Here is a 20,064-nt window from a genome sequence, read left to right on the forward strand (position 1 = left end):
TTGATGTAATTTTCAAGAATTAAATCACACTAAATTAACATGTAAATTCAACAAAATTGCAACTTCGTTACATCGTCACGCACAGACACACAAACACACACACACAGACACAGACACACACACACACACACACACACACACACACACACACACACACACACACACACACACACACACACACACACACACACACACACACACACACACACACACACACACACACACACACACACACACACACACACACACACACACACACACACACACACACAAACACTCTCCCCGGTGTGTAAGGTGAAGGCATTTGTGCTCTCAGCGGGAGTTCTGGCATTCAGATCGAGTGTTTGAGATAGGAAACAGGAGGTGGTTCTCGCTGACACACATACAGTATAGAAAGCACACAAACACAACTGCAACACAAATTAGAGTGCACACACTTACAAACAAAAGAAATGTTACCTGGCAGTCTCTTGAGCGGCTGTAGACGCATGTTGATGGCCTGGTGGGACAGCAGAGGAGAGGAGGGGAGAGAGCGAGACACACCCTCCATGATCCGAATGTGCTGCATGCCCTCGGTCACTGGGAGAGGAGGAACAGCGTAATCCCCCTCGAACACACACTCGCCCTCCACAGAATCACTGCCTGGAGAGTGAGACAGAGATCACAAATCAATTCCACAATGAATTACACATTCTTTACGTTAGCAAAATATGCTCAAGCGACCAATCAAATGAGCCTATACCACGTTAAGACTCATTTGCATGTCAGAGGCACAAACACATGCAGTTAGTCAGTTCAGTTATTAACACTCTGCTATCAGTGTTCATGAAGAGATGACACCTCCAGATTTAGAAACCGAACGAAGGAGAGAGGGAGAGATTGAACATGATGTCAAACGCCAGCAGACATATTGTGCCATACACAAACACTGATACACCTTTACAATGTATTAGACCAAACTGAACTCCGCCATGACAGTAGCTGAGCTGAAAGAGAAAATCTACCATAAAAGACATTTTTGCTAATACTAGTACAGTATGCAGGTTTCTCTGTTGTTCAGAACAACAAAGCACAATGTGAAATCAGAACTCATGTTCAGACTCGAACATGACAAGAGTGAAACGGGCATAACAATCACTATAACTATAGAAATTCAGAGGCTTGGGAATGTTAATTTGCGTTTTACTAATTTCCCTCTTGTTGCCGTGTTCAGGGAAGGAAATAGACTGTAAACTCAATCAAAAGATCAACTGAAAACTGACGACGCAGATGAGCGACAAGATTTATGACTCATGAAAGTTCCAGATTGACAGATTGATGACTGAACAAGCTGACTGAAGTCTGCAAAATTATTCAAAGGACTTGCAATTTGATTGGGCAGATTTGCAATGAATGGATAACGAGCAGAAAGCCATTGCTTTTTGAGCACTGATATTGTGTTTTTGATGCTGACCTGGGTTCAGTAAGACATTTTGTTTGATTAAAAATAAATAAATAAATAAAAATAGAAAACCCGTTATTTATTTCTGTGATGCAAAGCTGAATTTTCAGCATCATTACTCCAGTCTTCAATTTCACATGATCCTTCAGAAATCATTCTAACATGATGATTTACTGATCAAGAAACATTTCTGATTATTATCAATGTTGAAAACAGTTGTGCTGGTTAATTATTTTGTGGAAACTGTGATGCATTTTTTCAGGATTCTTTGATGAATAGAAAGTTCAAAAGAATGAAATATAAATATTTTATAACTTAAATTTTATATCAAACATGGACAAACACAGCCATTGGGTTACATTTTTAAATTACATTTTTAACCATTCCTGTCAAGTGTCCCGTTTTGGCCGGGAAAGTCCCGTATTTAACCCTTCTTTCCCGCCGTCCTCCCGTACTAGTATTTTCCCGTAAATCTCCCGTATTTTAACCTGCGCTATTAAAAAATACTAATGGCCCGGGCGGATAAAAAAAACATTCCCAATCTGAGCTCTGTCACTAGCCACGCGATAACTGCCCCCTGCAGTAGCCTACTACAGGTACTGTGGGTACTGTAGGTGGCAGTTGTCGCGAGGTTAGTGTGTGAGGTCAGATGATGAGTGACAACGCGGGGGGAAAAAAGAAAAAAAATCGGAGACGAATGATGGACGCTACGACAGAGACGGAAGGCACTCCTGCCACAAAACCAAAACCCTCATGTAAATACCGCGATCAATGGGACAGCGAATTTACTTTTCTGAAGAGGAGCAGGGTAGGGGACAATCACGCGTTTTGTAACTGCAACTTTAGCATCTTAAAACCTGTTAACCGTTGCCAGTGTGCCGACGCACTGAAGCGTTTTTTTTGTTTGTTTAAATAGTTCAAAGTTACTATCAGATTTAATGTTATTACGTTGACAAACTATACATCATTAAAAAGATATAACACTCAAGTTTCAGTATTTGACCACTATTGTATTCTCAGAAACTTTGAAGATGTTTCATACAAAATAAATTTCAAATAACTTTACAAAACTTTGTAGCTATTAATAACTATTTTTTCATTATGGCAATAATTAATTCTACATTTACAATAAACTGCCAGGTGTCAGCTTTCAAATGAGATCATACTTGTGCTTTTAGTGCAAAGTGTTTATGAACTGTAGGCTATCTGTTTCAGTTTGGGTATGCCATTTCTGAGGATTTTTCCAAAGTGGGGTTTGCAGCCTAGAGGCTGACATTTTTTCGGGAATCCCACGGGTCACGGGATTCCCGTGGGATTCCTGCAGGATGGGAGTCATCTTTGCTATCAATCACGGGATTTGGACGGTACAGGATAAATGGTTAACGGGAGCAGACGGGAGCGGGAATCAACCAATAGCAAAGACGACAAAAAAAGAAAAAAGTAAATGCATCATTTTGTAGTTTGCTTTTAATACGCCTACAATGTAACGCAATTAAAAAATAACTACACGACCCAGCCGTCCCAGAAGCCATCAGTGCTTTTTGTCACGGCTTACCGCCGAAATTCAAAGAGCAGTGATGGAGGGAGCTAACAGCCGCGGAGAAGTCGATGTGGCAAAAAATGATTTACAGCGCAAAGTCAGAAGTAATGACATGTCTATTAAGTTCACAGAACTGGTCGGAAAGTCTGAAATATTAATTAAGTTTATGAGAGTAGAATGTGACGGTGATAGCACAATGTACGCTGCTTGTAAGACATGCTTAGTCTTAGTCAAGTACGCAAGTGATTCAGGGACGAGCGGTCTGAAGAAGCACACTTGCAAGGCAAATTCGGGAAAGAATCAGGCAAGCATCGCTTCGTTCATCAAGCGAAAATTGCCGTATATGGGAGCGGTACAGGAGCGGGAGTCAGTTTAAACAGGAGCGGGATGGGATTGGGAGTCAATTTACCAGGAGCGGGATGGGATGGGATTATTTTTTAAACTTTGGTCTGGGAGTGGGACGGGACAAGATTTCTTTCTATGGGAGTGGGACGGGACAGGAGTGAAAATCCACTCCCGTGTCATCCTCTATTGCAGCCTAACAGGTTAAATGCAAAGTCTGCAACAAATTTGAACAATAACTCACTAAAAGAGTAAAGAAAAGTTATGTGACATGTAAAGAAAAACTGTAAAAGAAAAGCAATATGAAATGAAAAGAATGTGTGGAATGAAAATAAAATGTAAATGTAGAGACAAGCAATGTTAAATGAACAGAAAATATGCAAATAAGCCTTTAAAAAATGCTCTTCATATATACCCTTTTGTGTTTTCATTTAAGCTATAACACTTGTCTTAAAATGTAAGGGATAACGTGACTGGAGCTTGGTTGCGTTGGTGGGACTGCTCGCGGTGGGCGCCGGAATATTTCCCTTATTTTCAAATCCAAAACTTGACAGGTATGTTTTTAACCCAATGTTTGAGTTTGTCCATATTTGACCCAAAATTTATTAAAACAACCCAGCATTTTTTCGAGTGTTATAAAGTAAATTGTCTCGATTCTCCTTGCTGAAATGAAAGTATTCATTTGTTTTCAATATATATGTTTCTCTAAATAAAGAGCATTTTATCACTTGCACTCAACACTTATCAGATCAGTAAGATCAGAGCTTTGTGAAAAAAAGGACTCTCTCCCTTTAGTAGGCTACACTTCCCGTATTTACTATTGAGTAAAACTACCATGTTTGCGTGTGTGTGTGTGTGTGTGTGTGTGTGTTTGTACTGCTGTGGTTGGGTGGGGTCTGGACTCTGCTGATGTCAAGCATTCTCTTTTCCTCCTCTCTCTCTTTCCCTCTCTCCATTCCACTACAGTAATTTCATCCCATTTTCTTCTCCATCCATCAGCCCCACCCAACATCCTCATCATGCACTCTCACGCATTTCATATCTGACCGCGCGCGGCTCACCTCTTTCTCTCTTTTCCCCTCTCACAGCGGTTCAGCTTCTTTAGCGCAGTGTTTGAATCTCTTGAATAAACAAAACACAAAGGTATGGATTTTGAGCTCCCTGGACATCATTTGCCCATAACACCCAAATTCAAACGTCCAAATGCAACTGTGATGTCCAATAATGCTGCCTAGGAAGGTAGCCTACTAGATTTCCATCTAAAACATCAGAGCCACACCCTAAGAATTAATCTCTCCAATCTCTCTCATCAAATGAGGCAGCTTTTGTGGTTCAAGACTCCTTTGAGACTCTCTAAACACTCACACTTTCGCTCTCGCCTCAGTAGAAGAGGATAAGACCTCCTTTAGGGATAAGACGAGCTGTCAGATGTTGAATTGTTCATTGTGTCTTCCTAAATTCGACGATACTGCAGTGCAGGACGTGGACTGAAGAGGAATGCTCTCACAGAAGCGGATGGCGAGAGAGCCGAGCCGAACCCTCGGGTGTTAATCATCAGACACGATCCGCGTCAATGCCGCAGAATCAGCTATAGCATGTGTGAATAAAAGCTAGTGACTACAATGAACAAATCAGACTCAAAATTAGGACCAAAAATGCAACGTCCTTTGATTCTGTATGAGATTCTTTGAAGGATTTTATGTTCTGCCTGAATTCGCAGTGTGTGTCCACTGCAGCTAGGCTGCGTCATAGGATGGCGTCAGACAGGAAGAGGCCATGTTGCGCCCAGTCTGGCCACAGCGACAGATGGCACAGACAGGAAGAGAGGAAAGGAAAGGAAAGACTGATGAATGAAGCACCCACCTGCTAATTACCGGTACCACAAATACAGACAACACAGACACACTCTTCATGTGTCACTTTAATTGTGCTTTCTTCCAGTTCACTAATACACTATTCCAACAGGTTGCCAATACTGGTGCCACATAAGGTGCCTGATGTCAGAAATGGTTAGAATGGCACAAAAAAACTAGATTGCTACCATTGAAGTACCCCTAATATGGTTTTTCGAATAGTACCTTTCATGCAGTGTGTAATATAGCTGTTTGTGAATTTAAACGTTCTGCAAAGTTGTAAAGCCGAAAGTGCACGAAAAATAAAATGATTGTCTCCCAAAAAAAAGAATCGATACTGAACTGCCTATACGAGTGGTTTTTCATTCGAATCCTACTGCTACGGTTCTACGTCACTAGAAAATACAGTTGCATAATGGCCGTGTATGTTGTACGTTGTCTGCTTGCGAACAACTTGACCAGCCCACAACACGTAATTTTACTGACGACTGCTTCTCAAATCTCAGTTCAACGCGGGATTCGCAAAAAGCTTGCTGTTGAAATATGGGTCAGTACCCAGTTTATTTGGACCAGCTTGCTCCTCAGAATCACAACTTGTAAGTATGAATAATTATTGATGTATATATTTTCTACCAGGTGTTGAAAATACTTTTGTTTTGTTTAATATTGTGTACGTTTCTGGCTAACCGGCTAACATTTTAAATTTAACTGTTGTTTACACGCGCACACACACACACACACAGTGTGTGTGTGTGTGTGTGTGTGTGTGTGTGTGTATGTATATATATGAAAATATTTTATTTTATATTGTCACGGCCTTGCCTGGCTCCTCCTCCTGGCTGTGTCTGTCTCCTACAGGTGAGCTGGGCACAGGTGTTTGGAGTTTGTGCTAATCAGTTCCTGGTCTGGGCCTTTAAAGATGCTTCAGATGAGACCGGGAGGAGAACCAGCCTCCGTTGCATTTCTCCCGCACCGTTTATGATTTTGTTTTGTTTATTTATTTCCGATTGCTTATATTTTTATTTCTTTTTCAAAGCCAACTTCAGTACTGGCTGAGCAAAGTTTATTCTGTTAACATTCTATTAATTTAATAAATATACTATATTCCTATTCCGTGTGTGTGGCCTTTCCCTACTCTGTTGCTTGCTTTGAGCCAGGCTCGTAACAGATTTGGGGATTTCGTCCGGGATTTTGAACCATCGATCGGTAAATATGCGTTTTTTTGCATTTCTCAATTGGGTTTGAGTAGTTGAATTGTAGGTCGTTTTGATTAGTGTGCCAAATTTGTAAACTGTATTCGGATCCTACGCTGATCCGGCGCAGTAAGGTTGATTGGGCATTTAACGCATGGTTATTGGGAAAGACACGCGGATCAGTTAATTAGGTTTTGAATTTTTTTTTGCAGTGCGTCGGTGCGGGAGACAAAATTTGGTTCGTTTGTGCCTGGGCTTGTTTAAATACAGCCAGGTTATAGTATTAGGAGGTGGTTCATTGTTGGGTGGGTGCGGGCTGCGCTGTGTTTGCGAGACAAAAATAATTAATAATTAATTGGTGTAGTCACTGGAGCTTTACGAACCCCTGCAAAGTGCTTAACGCTTGTTTGTTATTTTAGTTTTTTGTTTTTGTGCTATACCCTGGGCGGAGGACACAGTCGTGGATGCCTGCTTTAAAGAAGTTAGGTCCCGCTGATATCGTGTATTAAAAATCTCTGTTCTTGGGGTATGCATGAAGTGGATCGAAGTGTGCAGGGCAGCTCAGTTTGTTTTGTCTCGTAGCTGCAGTGTGGTGGCCGCACTTACATTGATAAATGTGCTTAAAAAAATAATAATTTTTTGTTTAGGGGTTAAAGAAAAGGGCAGAGTAAATAAATGGATACTTTGGATACATTTTTCGCTGCTCCATCAGATCAGGTTTTAGATACGTTGACTAAGGAGCAGTTGTGCGACGTTAGTGAACATTATAATTTTGAATTGGGCTTGAAGAAAAATGCGAAATTGGTGCAGATAAGGCAGGCTGTCAGAACTAAATTGGCTGAAAGAAAAATTCTCCCATCAATAGCTTCAATGGATGAGTTGGATCCTGAAGGTGCTTCAACGCCTTTGGCAACATTGGGTGAGTCTCGCAGTAATTTTGGTCTTACCTTTGAACAACAAAAAGAGTTGTTAGAAATGCAACAAAGAGAGAGAGAAGCTGAACGTAGAGAGAGAGAAGCTGAACGTGAAGCCGAACGTAGAGAGAAAGAAGCTGAACGTGAAGCCGAACGTAGAGAGAAAGAAGCTGAACGTGAAGCCGAACGTAGAGAGAGAGAAGCTGAACGTCAACTAGAATTTGATAAAATCAAAAGTGATAGAGAAATTGCCTTAGAACGGCTTAGGTTGATTGCAGAAGGGAAAATTACGGGTGATACCGGTGGCGATGTTCCGACTGGACCAGCGCGCACTCCTGATATCTCTAATATGGCCAGATTGCTTCCAAGGTTTAGTGAGAAAGATCCGGATGTGTTCTTTTCACTGTTTGAAAGTGTGGCAGATGATCGTGGTTGGAGTGATCCTGAACGAACATTGTTACTCCAGAGCGTTCTAGTTGGAAAAGCGCAGGAGGCATTTATTGCTTTATCGGTGCCTGAAAGAAGGATTTATAAAAGTGTGAAAGATGCTGTGCTTAAAGTATATGAGTTAGTTCCAGAAGCATATAGACTGCGATTTCGTAATTGGAAGAAGGGAGAAAAGCAGACTTATACAGAGGTAGTAAGAGAGCTGAATTGTCATTTCAATCGTTGGTGTGCTGCAGTAGGCGTTTCTACCTTTGAAGAGTTGTGTAATTTAATTGTTTTAGAGCAATTTATAAACATCCTCCCTGATCGAATTGCGGTATATATTAATGAGCGGAAGGTAAAAACAGCAGCAGATGCGGCAGTTTTATCTGATGAATACGTTTTAACGCACAGGCAAAATTTTAAAGAACACAATTCAGGAAGGGGTTACCGCGAGCAGCGCTTTGGACGTTACAGTGAACGTTCAGTATTTTCTAATACTCCCGCTAGTCAGTCTGTTGCCAAAGAACAGTCTCGTGGTAAGGCAGATCCGGATGCTTATCATTACTGCTCAGAGAAGGGGCATTGGCTGGGGTTTTGGCCACTGTTTGCTGGGGTTTTGCCTCTTGAGGAGCGAGATAGTGCAGCGAGGGGTTATTTTGTTCAAGATGGGCTGTTGGTTCGTAAGTGGATGCCTCAGACTAAAGAGATGTTTGAGGATCCTGTTTTCCAGATAGTAGTGCCGGTGAAGTTTAGAGACTTGATACTACAGACGGCTCATGGTGATATAGCGGGCCATTTGGGTGTGCGGAAAACGTATGACAGACTTATGAAGTACTTCTATTGGCCTTGCCTAAAGAAGGATGTGGCATGCTTCATTAAGACCTGTCATACATGTCAGATAACGGGAAAGCCTAATCAGGTGATCAAGCCAGCTCCACTTTACCCTATTCCGGCTTTAGGGAACCCATTTGAGCATTTGCTAATCGACTGTGTTGGACCATTGCCTCCATCGAAGTCGGGGTGTGTTTACCTTTTGACTGTGATGTGTCAGGCCACCCGTTACCCCGCTGCCTATGCGTTACGTACAATTTCTACCAAGTCGGTGGTGAAGGCGCTCTCTCAGTTTATTTCCATCTTCGGCATCCCTCAGATTATTCAGAGTGACAGAGGCTCTAATTTTACATCACGTATGTTTTCAGAAGTGCTTGAGCAGCTGCGTGTTAAACATCAGCTAAGTAGCGCTTATCACGCCCAGAGCCAAGGCGCTCTGGAGCGTTTTCACCAGACGCTCAAGTCACTGCTAAGAGGTTATTGTGTTCAGCTCAGTAAAGACTGGGAGGAAGGGCTTCCGTGGCTGTTGCTTGCAGCACGTGAGGTAACACAGGAAAGTACAGGTTTCTCACCTAATGATTTGGTGTTCGGCCATAGAGTTCGTGGGCCTTTAGCTGTCCTGCAGGATAAGCTGAAGTGTCCTGAAAGCCATCCTAACTTGTTGGAGTATGTGAACGGCTTCCGCCGGAAATTGTTCTTAGCTTGTGAGATGGCTGTAGAAAATCTGACTAAGGCTCAGAAGAAAATGAAGAGTTGGTATGACCGCCGGGCTGAGCCGAGAGTGTTCAGTCCTGGAGATCAGGTTCTGGCGCTGTTGCCGATAGCCGGTTCTCCCTTTCTTGCTAGATACTCAGGTCCCTATACGGTAGTTCGGCAGGTTTCAGACCTGAATTATCTAGTTTCAACTCCTGACCGTAGGCGTAATACGCAACTCTGTCACATTAATCTTTTGAAACCCTATTACAGTAGGTCTTCGGTTTCTGGGGCAGCCGAGACTGGTGATCAGGTTAAGTCAGTTGCTGTGGCTGCAGTTGCTGGGATATCTAGCGTCTCTCCCCACATGGTGGCAGCGTGTGGTGATGAGGATGTGGTTAGCCCAGACGACTGTGTGCTCCAGCCTCGGTTGAAGAACTCAGAGAAGTTGTCTGATTTGGACACGATACTTGGGCATTTGTCCAAGGAGAGGGCATTAGCAGTTGAGTCGTTGATTTTTAACTTTCCTGCTTTATTTTCAGACACACCGTCGTGTACTCATTTGATCAAGCACGACATCGATGTGGGTGATTCTGAGCCGATAAGGCAGAGGTTCTATCGGGTGTCACTCGAGAAACAGCAGCACCTAGAGGCAGAGGTGAAGTATCTTCTGAATAATGGTTTGGCAGAACCCTCTTATTCTAGTTGGGCTTCGCCTTGCATTCTAGTTAGTAAACCTGACGGGACGTATAGATTTTGTACCGATTATCGGAAGTTAAATAACATCACAAAGCCAGATTCTTTTCCCAAGGGTTGAAGACTGTGTTGACAGGGTAGGTTCGGCCAGGTTTGTAAGTAAGTTTGATTTACTTAAAGGCTACTATCAGGTTCCTTTGACACCTCGGGCTCAGGAGGTTTCAGCCTTCATAACGCCGTCTGGCCTGTATTCGTACTCTGTGATGAGCTTTGGGTTACGAAATGCGCCCGCCACATTTCAGAGACTAATGAACCGCGTAGTCTCTGGTTTACAGGGCTGTGCTGTTTATTTGGACGATGTGGTTGTGTATAGTGACGGGTGGTCTGAACATCTTGAGCGTATCCAGGCTCTTTTTAAACGGTTAGTTGAAGCTCGCCTCACTGTAAACCTCGCTAAATGCGAGTTTGCCCAGGCGACAGTTGTTTATTTGGGGAAGGTGGTGGGGCAGGGCCAGGTGAGGCCTGTGCACGCTAAGGTGGTGGCTATCGATAATTTCCCTATTCCAGCTACCAAACCTGAGCTCCGACGCTTTTTAGGAATGGTGGGGTATTATCGTGGGTTTTGTGCTAACTTTTCCACTGTTGTTGCCCCATTGACTGACCTTTTGAAGGGCCGTATTAAATTTGATTGGACTGCGATTTGTCAGGCCGCATTTGATAATGTGAAGTTGTTGTTAACATCTGCTCCTGTGTTAAGGGCTCCCCGCATGGACCAGTCATTCCAGATGCAGGTCGACGCTAGCCACGTGGGTGCTGGGGCCGTACTCCTGCAGGGAGATGAGCAAGGGGTAGACCGGCCAGTGTGTTTCTTTTCAAAAAAGTTTAACCGTCACCAGTTAAATTACTCGACCATCGAAAAAGAAACACTGGCTTTAATATGGGGATTACAACACTTTGATGTTTATTTAAGTGGGGGTGCTGTTCCGGTTACCATTTATTCTGATCACAACCCATTAACGTTCTTATATTCTCTAAAGAGCCCAAGTCAGCGCCTTATGCGCTGGGTGTTATTTTTACAACCGTATAGCTTACTGATCCGGCACATTCGAGGTGTGGACAACGTCATGGCTGACGCCTTGTCCCGTGCCCCGTGTGAGCCGGAGTGAGTCAGTGTCTTGTCCTGGCTGTCTCTCTCTCTTGTATCTCTTTCTCTGCCTAGTCTCCTTAAATTTGGCTTTCCAGGTACCGGGCCTTGCTGGAGCCTTGGGTTTGAGGGAGGGATTGAGTGGAGGGGTGGGGGGCCTATTGGACTCAAGTGACCATTTTGCATCTGCTTTGCCGGCTTGGGAGGAAGAGGCTTAAAGGTGGGAGAGAGAGAGAGGTGGCACAAACCGGATCGGTCAACCCACGTGCAGGAGCTTAAATTCATCCCTCACTGAAGGTTTGAGAGGGTTCGATGGCAGGGGGTGGAGAAGGACCGGCTTGCTGTTAAGAAGAGTGGAAGGAGAGCAGGTGTATTATAAATTCAAACTCACATATCCTTGTGTCCAACCAGTATGCAGCAAATTAAACCGCTTTAAAAGAATGGTAATGTTTTATGAAGGCTCTTAACATCTTTTTTTGGTAAAAATCTAAAGCCGCATCACAAGTTCATAAAAACTTGAACGTGAAACTAAGCCTTGCCTTGCCGTTGGTGTAACTGTGATGATACTTGTAGGTCATACACCGTATTGAGAGACTCTTAAAATAAAATAATCTGTTATAATAGACTTGTGAATTTTAAAAAATAGAAAATAAATTAGCCATTTTAAATGGTTTGTTTATAAATAAAACAAAAATAAATTAATACATGAATTTTAAATAAAGGTTTTACCAACACAAATTGCATTATTAATAAAACAAATAATAAATAGCCATTTAATAATGTTAAAATGCAATGAAATGTAAGACAAATCCCTAAAAATGAATGACTCTTTTAAAATGCAATTTAAGTGTAACAATAAAACCTTTACATTTTAAATGCAAAAAAATGCCATATTAATAAAATTCAAAACTGTATTGGCTGCTACCATGTGCAATGGCATTTTGTAACTTGAAAGGAAAAATGAAAAAGAAAATCACCCAAATGGATGCCAAAAAACAAATGTAATTGCTAATTAAAGCTGCAAGCAGCAATGAAAGGGCCCTTGCACAGGTATCACCGCTATCCTGTGGCTTTAGGAAGTCAAGGCACGGTGGGTAATATGCATTTAAGTAGGAAAATATAGGAGGGCTACGTCAAAGTAATTTGTTTTTGCCAGACTTCCGGCTGCCAGCTGGTGGTCGCTATGACTAACTAAATTTTTACATGTAGCAAAATAGACAATTTCTTCAGGCCAGGACTCTTATCAAAAATGTGAAGTTTGGGGCAGATTTTACATTGCATGCCTGAGTTACAGCAACTTCCTGTTTCATTGCATTAATAGCATGATTTTGGCATTTAGATAAGTATTTCTAGCATGTTTTAAAAATTTTCTAGCATGTTTAGCACTCAATTGCATATTTTAGTATGTTGCAAGTAATGCATCAGAGTGTTAACCCTTTCGCACGTACGATCACACCGGTGTGATTACTCTTGGCTGGTCCCTGGAGCGTACGATCACACCGGTAAATAATGGTCGCCTTGAAAAACTCACGCTGGTGGGTCAGTTAGAATATTTTAAACTTACGTGTGAAAGGGTTAAACAAGTCACTTCCTGTTGCCAGCAGGTGGCGCAATAACTAACTTAGATTGGACATTGTTTACCAGAGTTACAGCAACTTCCTATTAAATAGCAGTAATAGCATGCTTTAGCACTTAGCTAAGTGTTGTTGCATGTTTCTAGCATGTTGCATACTAAGTTTGGTGTAGATTGGACATTGCATGCCTCACACTATCAGTGCTCGGGCCCTAATAAAAATTCTAATTAAATGTTAAATTTATCAGTTTTTTTTTTTTTTTTACATATAAACACATTTTAAAAATGGATATAAATAAACAGTAAATATTGCTATTTCATTATCAATTTGAGAAAGTATTAACGTGTCGTTTTCTTTTTTAACTTATGACTGATTGATTTTTTTTTTAAGTGGCACTTCTAGTCTTTCCCTTGCACTTATGCTGACATCTCAAGCGTAGACAGCTGCCTATGTGGAAAGCACGGCTGTCTATGTAGCTTCTTGTCTGTCGGATTAAGAACTTTTTACACTCGAAAAGGCTTTCAAGACATCTAGTTTAACCTTCTGGTTAAATTTGCAAACTGCAAATGAAAAGGTGACTCTTGATGTACAGAAGTAAATCTTTCCTGCGTAAGTTTAACACCCTGAATCGTATACAGCTATAAAAATCCCTTATCAGAGAACACACATTGAGAGGTAAATGAACAACACAGATTGGGAGCTAATCAACGCATACTTCAGCTACTCTTGTACTTTATTACAAGAGTATTTTTACAGCCTCTCGGCACACACATACATCCGTTACGAGCTGATATGAGCCCAGTGGGAGCCGTGACTGTGATTCAGAGAGCTGCTCTCTAATTTATGTAGGATGATAGCAGAACCTGCTCACCTAATCAAAACAGCCCACTAAATCTGAGCCCGGATCGGCCCAACGCCCTTGAGCCTGGAACAGAACCATCACTCGTCATCCAACCACACACTGACAGAGCCTGGAAATAATACCTGAGATATATAGCGAAGAACAGGATCATTTCCCACAATTCCCCACTGATACCTTTGATGTGCTGCATGAAATGAATATCATCAGGATATTCATTTCATTGTCTTTAAGATCACATGTCATGTGGTGTGACAAATACGTTTGCCAAATGCGTCAAATCACAGACCCTGTTGTGTTTACACTATGACCTTTGCTGGTATTTTAATCCGCTTGTTCAGAACAGTGGTGCTCATGTGGGTGACACAGGCTTGAATATGGCTTGTGACATGTCCTGAATTTCCCACAATCAATTCACGTGCTTTCACTAATTTACTTTCAGGATGGGATTGGGATGGGCAGGATTATATATAAAATATTATTTATATAGTTAAGGGAAGGAATCGATTTGGATGGGGTTAAAAATTACATCCAAAGTAAGTTCTGTGAAAAACGTATTTGCCTTACCTCATCATGTACACTAACGGTCATACATTTGGGGTCTGTAAGTTTTTTTTTTCCCAAAAAAATGAATACCTTAAAGACTATTTAATTTTATACCAACCTAAATGTATACCCTAATTGATCGAAAGTGACAGTAAAGACATTTTAAAAAAGAATGAATTTCAAATAAATGCTATTCTCTCTATTCATGAAAGAATCCTGATTTTTTTTTTATCTCAGTTTTCCACAAAATTATTAGCAGCACAACTGTTTTCAACATTGATAATGATGATAAATGTTTCTTGAGCATCAAATCATCACATTAGAATGATTTCTGAAGGATCAATGTGACACTGAAGACTGGAGTAATGATGCTGAAAATTTAACGTTGCCATCACACAAATAAATTACATTTTAAAATGTATAAAGCTCGAAAACAATTTTAAATGGTAATACTATTTCACAATATTAATGTTTTTACTGTATTTTTGATCAATTAAATGCAGTCTTTGTGAACAAAAAGAGACTACTTTCATAAACATTATATAATTGTATCGACCCTAAATTTTTGAACGGTTATGTAGTCCCAAAAACAGTAAAGCTATAGATAAAATATCATACACAAACTAACTCACAATCCCATGCAACAGAACATCTAATGTGAAATAGACAACGAACAAATCCCATCCATGCATGATAACATTACATAGTTTTTGCCCATAATCAGCATGTATCCCACCTCCAGGTTCTTCTCATTGGCATTGGACCAATAAGGTCATGGAATAATATGGCATTTCTCTCAGCTACCTACGAATTAGCCACCAATAGCTTTAGCGAGCTTCTTCCTTTTCAAGCTTTAAAATGTTCTGTGACCTGAGAGCAAAGGTTTCAGGTGATCGAAAGGGACACGCTCTATAGAAAGCAAGTTCCCGTGGCCACCCAGCAGCTGCTGTTGTACGCCCGTACATAACCGCGGATGACCGCTGTGTGTTGTGGTTTGATGGCAGTAAGCCATCGCTCCATATGGTGGCCCAGTTACACACCAACACTGGGGACGTTCCGCATAATCAGAGACCTTCAGCACGTCCTCCAGATACTACCTTCATCCATTAGCTCTATTGTGCACTTTTCTTCATTTGCCGTTCACCTCGTCATTTGGATCTGTACGACTTGGATCTGTGAAGATCTGATTGAGACATGTTTTGAAAGTTACAGCATATATGAAATGAGTAATAAGTGTAAAAGATCGATGCGCATTAGAGTAGAGTGAGAGCCGAGCGAATATAGAACGCCAAGATTCAACATGATCTATTTCAAACACTCCTCACATGAGCGTTTCAGACATCTCACATCCTCTATGAATCAGACTTCTTACCCACTTTGATTCTCCTGAGTCTGCCATTTAGAGCAGACCTCACAAAAGCTTTTACCTGCGTTTTATTGCTGTGCTAAGGCAAGCATCACTATTGCTCATACTTGGGGAGAGTAAACTACAGTATAACTCGTTCTGCACCATTTGTGCAACAGACATGAACGATACCTTTTGCTTGAGGAAATGTGTGGTATTACTTTTCTACACGACCAGACTTAAACTACTGTTCAACTGTTAATTCAGCAAGGATGCATTAAAATGATAAAAAGTGACAGAAAAGGCATCCATAATGTTACAAAAAGATTCTAATAAATGCTGTTCTTTTGAAAGACCTATTCATGTTAAAAAAAGTATCACGGTTTCCACAAAAATATTAAGCAGCACAACTTTTCAACATTGACAATAATCAGAAATGTTTCTTGAGCAGCAATTAGAATGATTTCTGAAGGATCCTGTGACACTGAAGACTGGAGTAATGATGCTAAAAATACAGCTTTAAAATCACAGTAATAATTACATTTAAATGAGATGCCAAAACATAGTGCCAAAACATTATGGCCAGTCACAGGTGAAGAGAAAATCATTGACCATCTCCTAAAAACCATGTGTTAAAGTCTGGGTAAATTAGATAGTAAGCAAACAATAAGTTGTCGTAATCAACGATTGTTGGATGCAGGAGTAATGGGCAGGAATAAAGATCTTAAGCCACTTTGACAAGGGCCAAAATTGTAATGGCAAGGCGACTGGGTCACACTAGCTCTGAAACGACAAGGCTTGTTGGTTGCTCCCGGTCAGCAGTGGTATGAAATTTCCAATAGTGGTCCGAGGAGGGACAAACCAAACTGTTGATAGTGTGTTGGGCACCCAAGACTCAATGCACAAGCGCAACGTTTACCTGGGGAAGGGATGGCACGGCACCAGGATGCACTGTGGGACGACGACATGCCGGTGGAGTGCGTGTGATGCTCTAGGCAATGTTCTGCTGGAAAACTCTGGGTCCGGCCATTCGTGTGGATGTAAATTTGACACATGCCTCCTACCTGCACATACCCTTCATGACACTGGTGTTCCAAGGTGGAAGTGTCCTCTTTCACCAGGATAATGCACCCTGCAACACTGCACACATTGTTCAGGAATGTTTTGAGGAACAAGCGTTGCTCTGACCTCCAAATTCCTCAGATCTTAATCTAATTGAGCATCTGTAGGATGTGCTGGACCAACAAGTTCAATCCACATCACAAGCTACAGGACAGAAAGATCTGCTGCTAATGTCTTTTGGTGCCAGATACCACAGGACACATTCAGGGGTTTCAGTCTGGTCGGTGCTGTTTTGGCAGCATGCTGAGGACCAACAGCATATTAGGCAGGTGGCCATAATGTTTTAGCTCACCTGTGTATATTAAAATAGAAACCAGTTATTTTAAATGGTAATAATAGTTCAGAATATTACTATTTCTACTGTATTTTATCAAACAAATGCAGCCTTGATGAGCATAGAGAGTAGCCACATAGCAACATCCTAGCAATCACCTACAGAACCAAAACAGTCTATATAACAGTATGAATATCTTAGCAACTGCATAGCAACACAGTTGCATCATGGTGGTAACTTTTGCCAGGTCAAATACTATGATTTTCTTCAGAAAACATCTAGTTGGAATTTACTATTTCACAAAACCCCTCAATAAACTTATCAGGACATCAGTTCATTGGCCTGCAAAATGCTTTAAAACAAAATGTGGTTAATAATAATGGTAACACTTTACAATAAGGTTCCATTTATCAACTTTAGCTAATTACATTAGTTAACATGAACTTCAATAATACTTATACATCATTTATTCATCTTAATGTTAATTTCAACATTTTCAAATACATTTTTCAAATCCAAAGTTCTATATAATAACATTTGTTAATTTAAACTAACATGAATGAACTGTATTTTGTATTAAGTAACATTAACAAAGATTAAAGCTAAATGATGTAAGAAATATATTGCTCAATTTTAGCTCATGCTAGCTAATGCATTAACTAATGTCAACAAAAGAGAAAGCATTACCATAATCATTGTATGCATTACGCAGACTGAAATAACTTTTTTTATTTATTTTTTAGAAATGCGCCCTCCTTTCCTTTGACTTCTAAAGTGTTTTTTTTTTCCATTTAGTTGGAAAAACAGCAAATGGTTTTACTGGAAAAAAAATCTCCCCAGATTTGCACTATGCTTGACCAGACACACATGCTTCGATTGGTTGATGTTCACTCACCATTAAAAGGGAGCCTATTAGTGAGCATCGGTTCAGGCTTCCACAGAGGACTTGCAAATGTACTGCTAAAGTAAGTGTGTGCACGTCTAGAAATGTGATCCTCGGGTGTAGTCGGCCACTGATGAATAATTTAGTCTTTTTTTCTGGCCACACAGACTTTTGCAGAAAAGATATTGGAGCAGTCGGATATATCCCTTTCTTTTACTGTTTTCACTCGAGGCGGTCTACATCCAAACTGAGCCCTTATCTAGCGGTGTGTAGTCAGGCTCAGCTGCCCTTGGTACATCAAAGTCAACTCCACCAATCTGTAAAAAAACCACCATCCAAGAAACAAACCTACCCTGTTAGTAGAGCTAGACGATATAGCTAAAGAAAAATCACATTCTTCAGACAATATTCAATCTCCCTCATAGTGATTTTACTAAGTTAAAAGGAACTCAAATTGCAATTTTAGCCAGTAAGATTCAAAATGTTTAAATGCAATAGGCAAAATACTAGGGCTGAACGATTATGGAAAATAATCTAATTGCGATTTTTTTAACCAATATTGCGATTGCGATTTAATATGCGATTACTTTAAGTTCTTTACCTTCTGTATTAGTCGACAAAGACAAGCAATAAATCATTGTACAGTAGGGATGGAAATCTTTAGGCAGCTCAATATCCGATCTAATTTTTTTCGTATTAATTAATCTTAATAATACTTAAAATATGTATTTAATTACATGTGTAAATATACATACATTAAATATATATATATATATAAATTAAACCAATTACATGTTAAGAATTTTAAATGGACTATAAACTAATATAGCTTCAACATATGAAAGCTAGTAAATAAAGAGGAACAAAAAAAAAACATTACAAGCAATAAACAAAGAGTGCTTTCAGTATTTAAAAGTAGGCTGTCTGAACGTTTTCTATTCAAGAGCTGGAGTGATTTTCCCCCTATACGATAAATTGAATTCACACTAATGCACATATCTCTTTTTAAATTGTAAATGTAGTTTGTCCTATTGGTTTAAGATATAACTGACCGTGTTTACATTAATTTCGCAGCAAAAGCATTTTGAGATGCAAGTACATTTACCCAATGAGTCACTCACAGCCGCATGCACGAGCACCCGCGACTGTCCTTGTAATTCGCTTAATTACCCCGAACTTTATGAAAGCTTATTTTTCGGAAGGTTCGAGCGGTGTCGTGTGTGTGTGTGTGTGTGTGTGTGTGTGTGTGTGTGTGTGTGTGTGTGTGTGTGTGTGTGTGAGAGAGCGAGAGAGTGAGAGAAATTAGAAGCAAGCAGAATACGGTTGTTTCTAAAGCACGCGCAGCGTCATCACGCATGTGTGTTTAAAAACTAAGCTCAGATACGATTCTGAAATTCTCTGAATCAATCCAGAATTGTTGGAGAGAGAATAAATAACACAATATCACATAGATAAAAAATAAACTGTTCTTTCCTGTATGCCAGACCTATGCATAGCGTGCCAAGTTGATGCTTGATTTGCAGACTGCTTTTCTCTCGCGTGTCACATGACCAGTGTAATCGCAGCTTTTGCGGTTACAAAATCGCATTTCATCATGTCGCGATATTAGTCCAGCCCTACAAAATATAGTAAAAAAATGTTTTACATTTATTTAGGAATTACACAGGAAGATAACAAATAATCATCAATATTTAACTACAGTAAAAAGTATTATTTGAAAATGTCACAAGGAGAATTGAGCTACACAAACTGTTGAATCGATTCTAAATCTATTCACTGAAATAAGCTGATTCATAAAAATGAATTGAAATGAAAATTATTAGTCTATTGACTAATAATAGACTATATTATAATTTGGGGAAAATAGTTGGCAAGCTAAGAGGCAAATCAAAAATGTGCATTAAAATCATTGCAGTACTCACAGTGCTGCTCACAAATGTGTTGTTAATGTTAATTATACATCGCCTAGCCGATCCTGCCATGCATTTCTAAGATTTAAGTACAGTTGTGGTCAGAATTAATGGCAACCCTGGTAAATATGATCAAAAATGGCTGTAGAAAATAAATCTGCATTGTTTATCCTTTTGATCTTTCATTCAAAAATCTAACGTTTCATTGAAGTAAAAGAATTGAAAAGTGTGTTTGGGGGTAAAATCACATTATGAAATGTTTTTCTCCAAAACACGTTGTCCACAATTATTGGCACCCCTAGAATTTTATTATGAGTAACATATCTCTGAAGTATATTCCCATTAATATTTACCTTTTTTTAAGCACACTAGGGTTACTAGGAACATGGAAGTGTCTAGCTATGACTTCTTGTTTCACAGGAGTTTAAATATGGGGAAACACAATGGGCAAATTCCCTTAATCCTCCATCACAAT

General features: G+C 40.2%; 1 protein-coding gene across 4 annotated transcripts in view; it reads right to left on the bottom strand.

The window, feature by feature from the left end:
- tanc2a (tetratricopeptide repeat, ankyrin repeat and coiled-coil containing 2a) overlaps positions 1 to 20,064 on the bottom strand; it is a 175,079-nt gene that overhangs the window by 59,792 nt on the left and 95,223 nt on the right. For all 4 annotated transcript variants that reach the window (XM_077212127.1, XM_077212124.1, XM_077212125.1 and 1 more), the window contains one exon: positions 460 to 642. In XM_077212127.1, coding sequence (XP_077068242.1) covers positions 460 to 642 — 183 coding nt within the window. The remainder of the gene's footprint in view (positions 1 to 459; positions 643 to 20,064) is intronic.

The sequence above is a fragment of the Siphateles boraxobius genome, unplaced genomic scaffold, assembly GCF_051911475.1.
Source record: "Siphateles boraxobius isolate OS27281-9 unplaced genomic scaffold, OSU_SipBor_1 66, whole genome shotgun sequence".
Classification (NCBI taxonomy): Eukaryota; Metazoa; Chordata; class Actinopteri; order Cypriniformes; family Leuciscidae; genus Siphateles; species Siphateles boraxobius.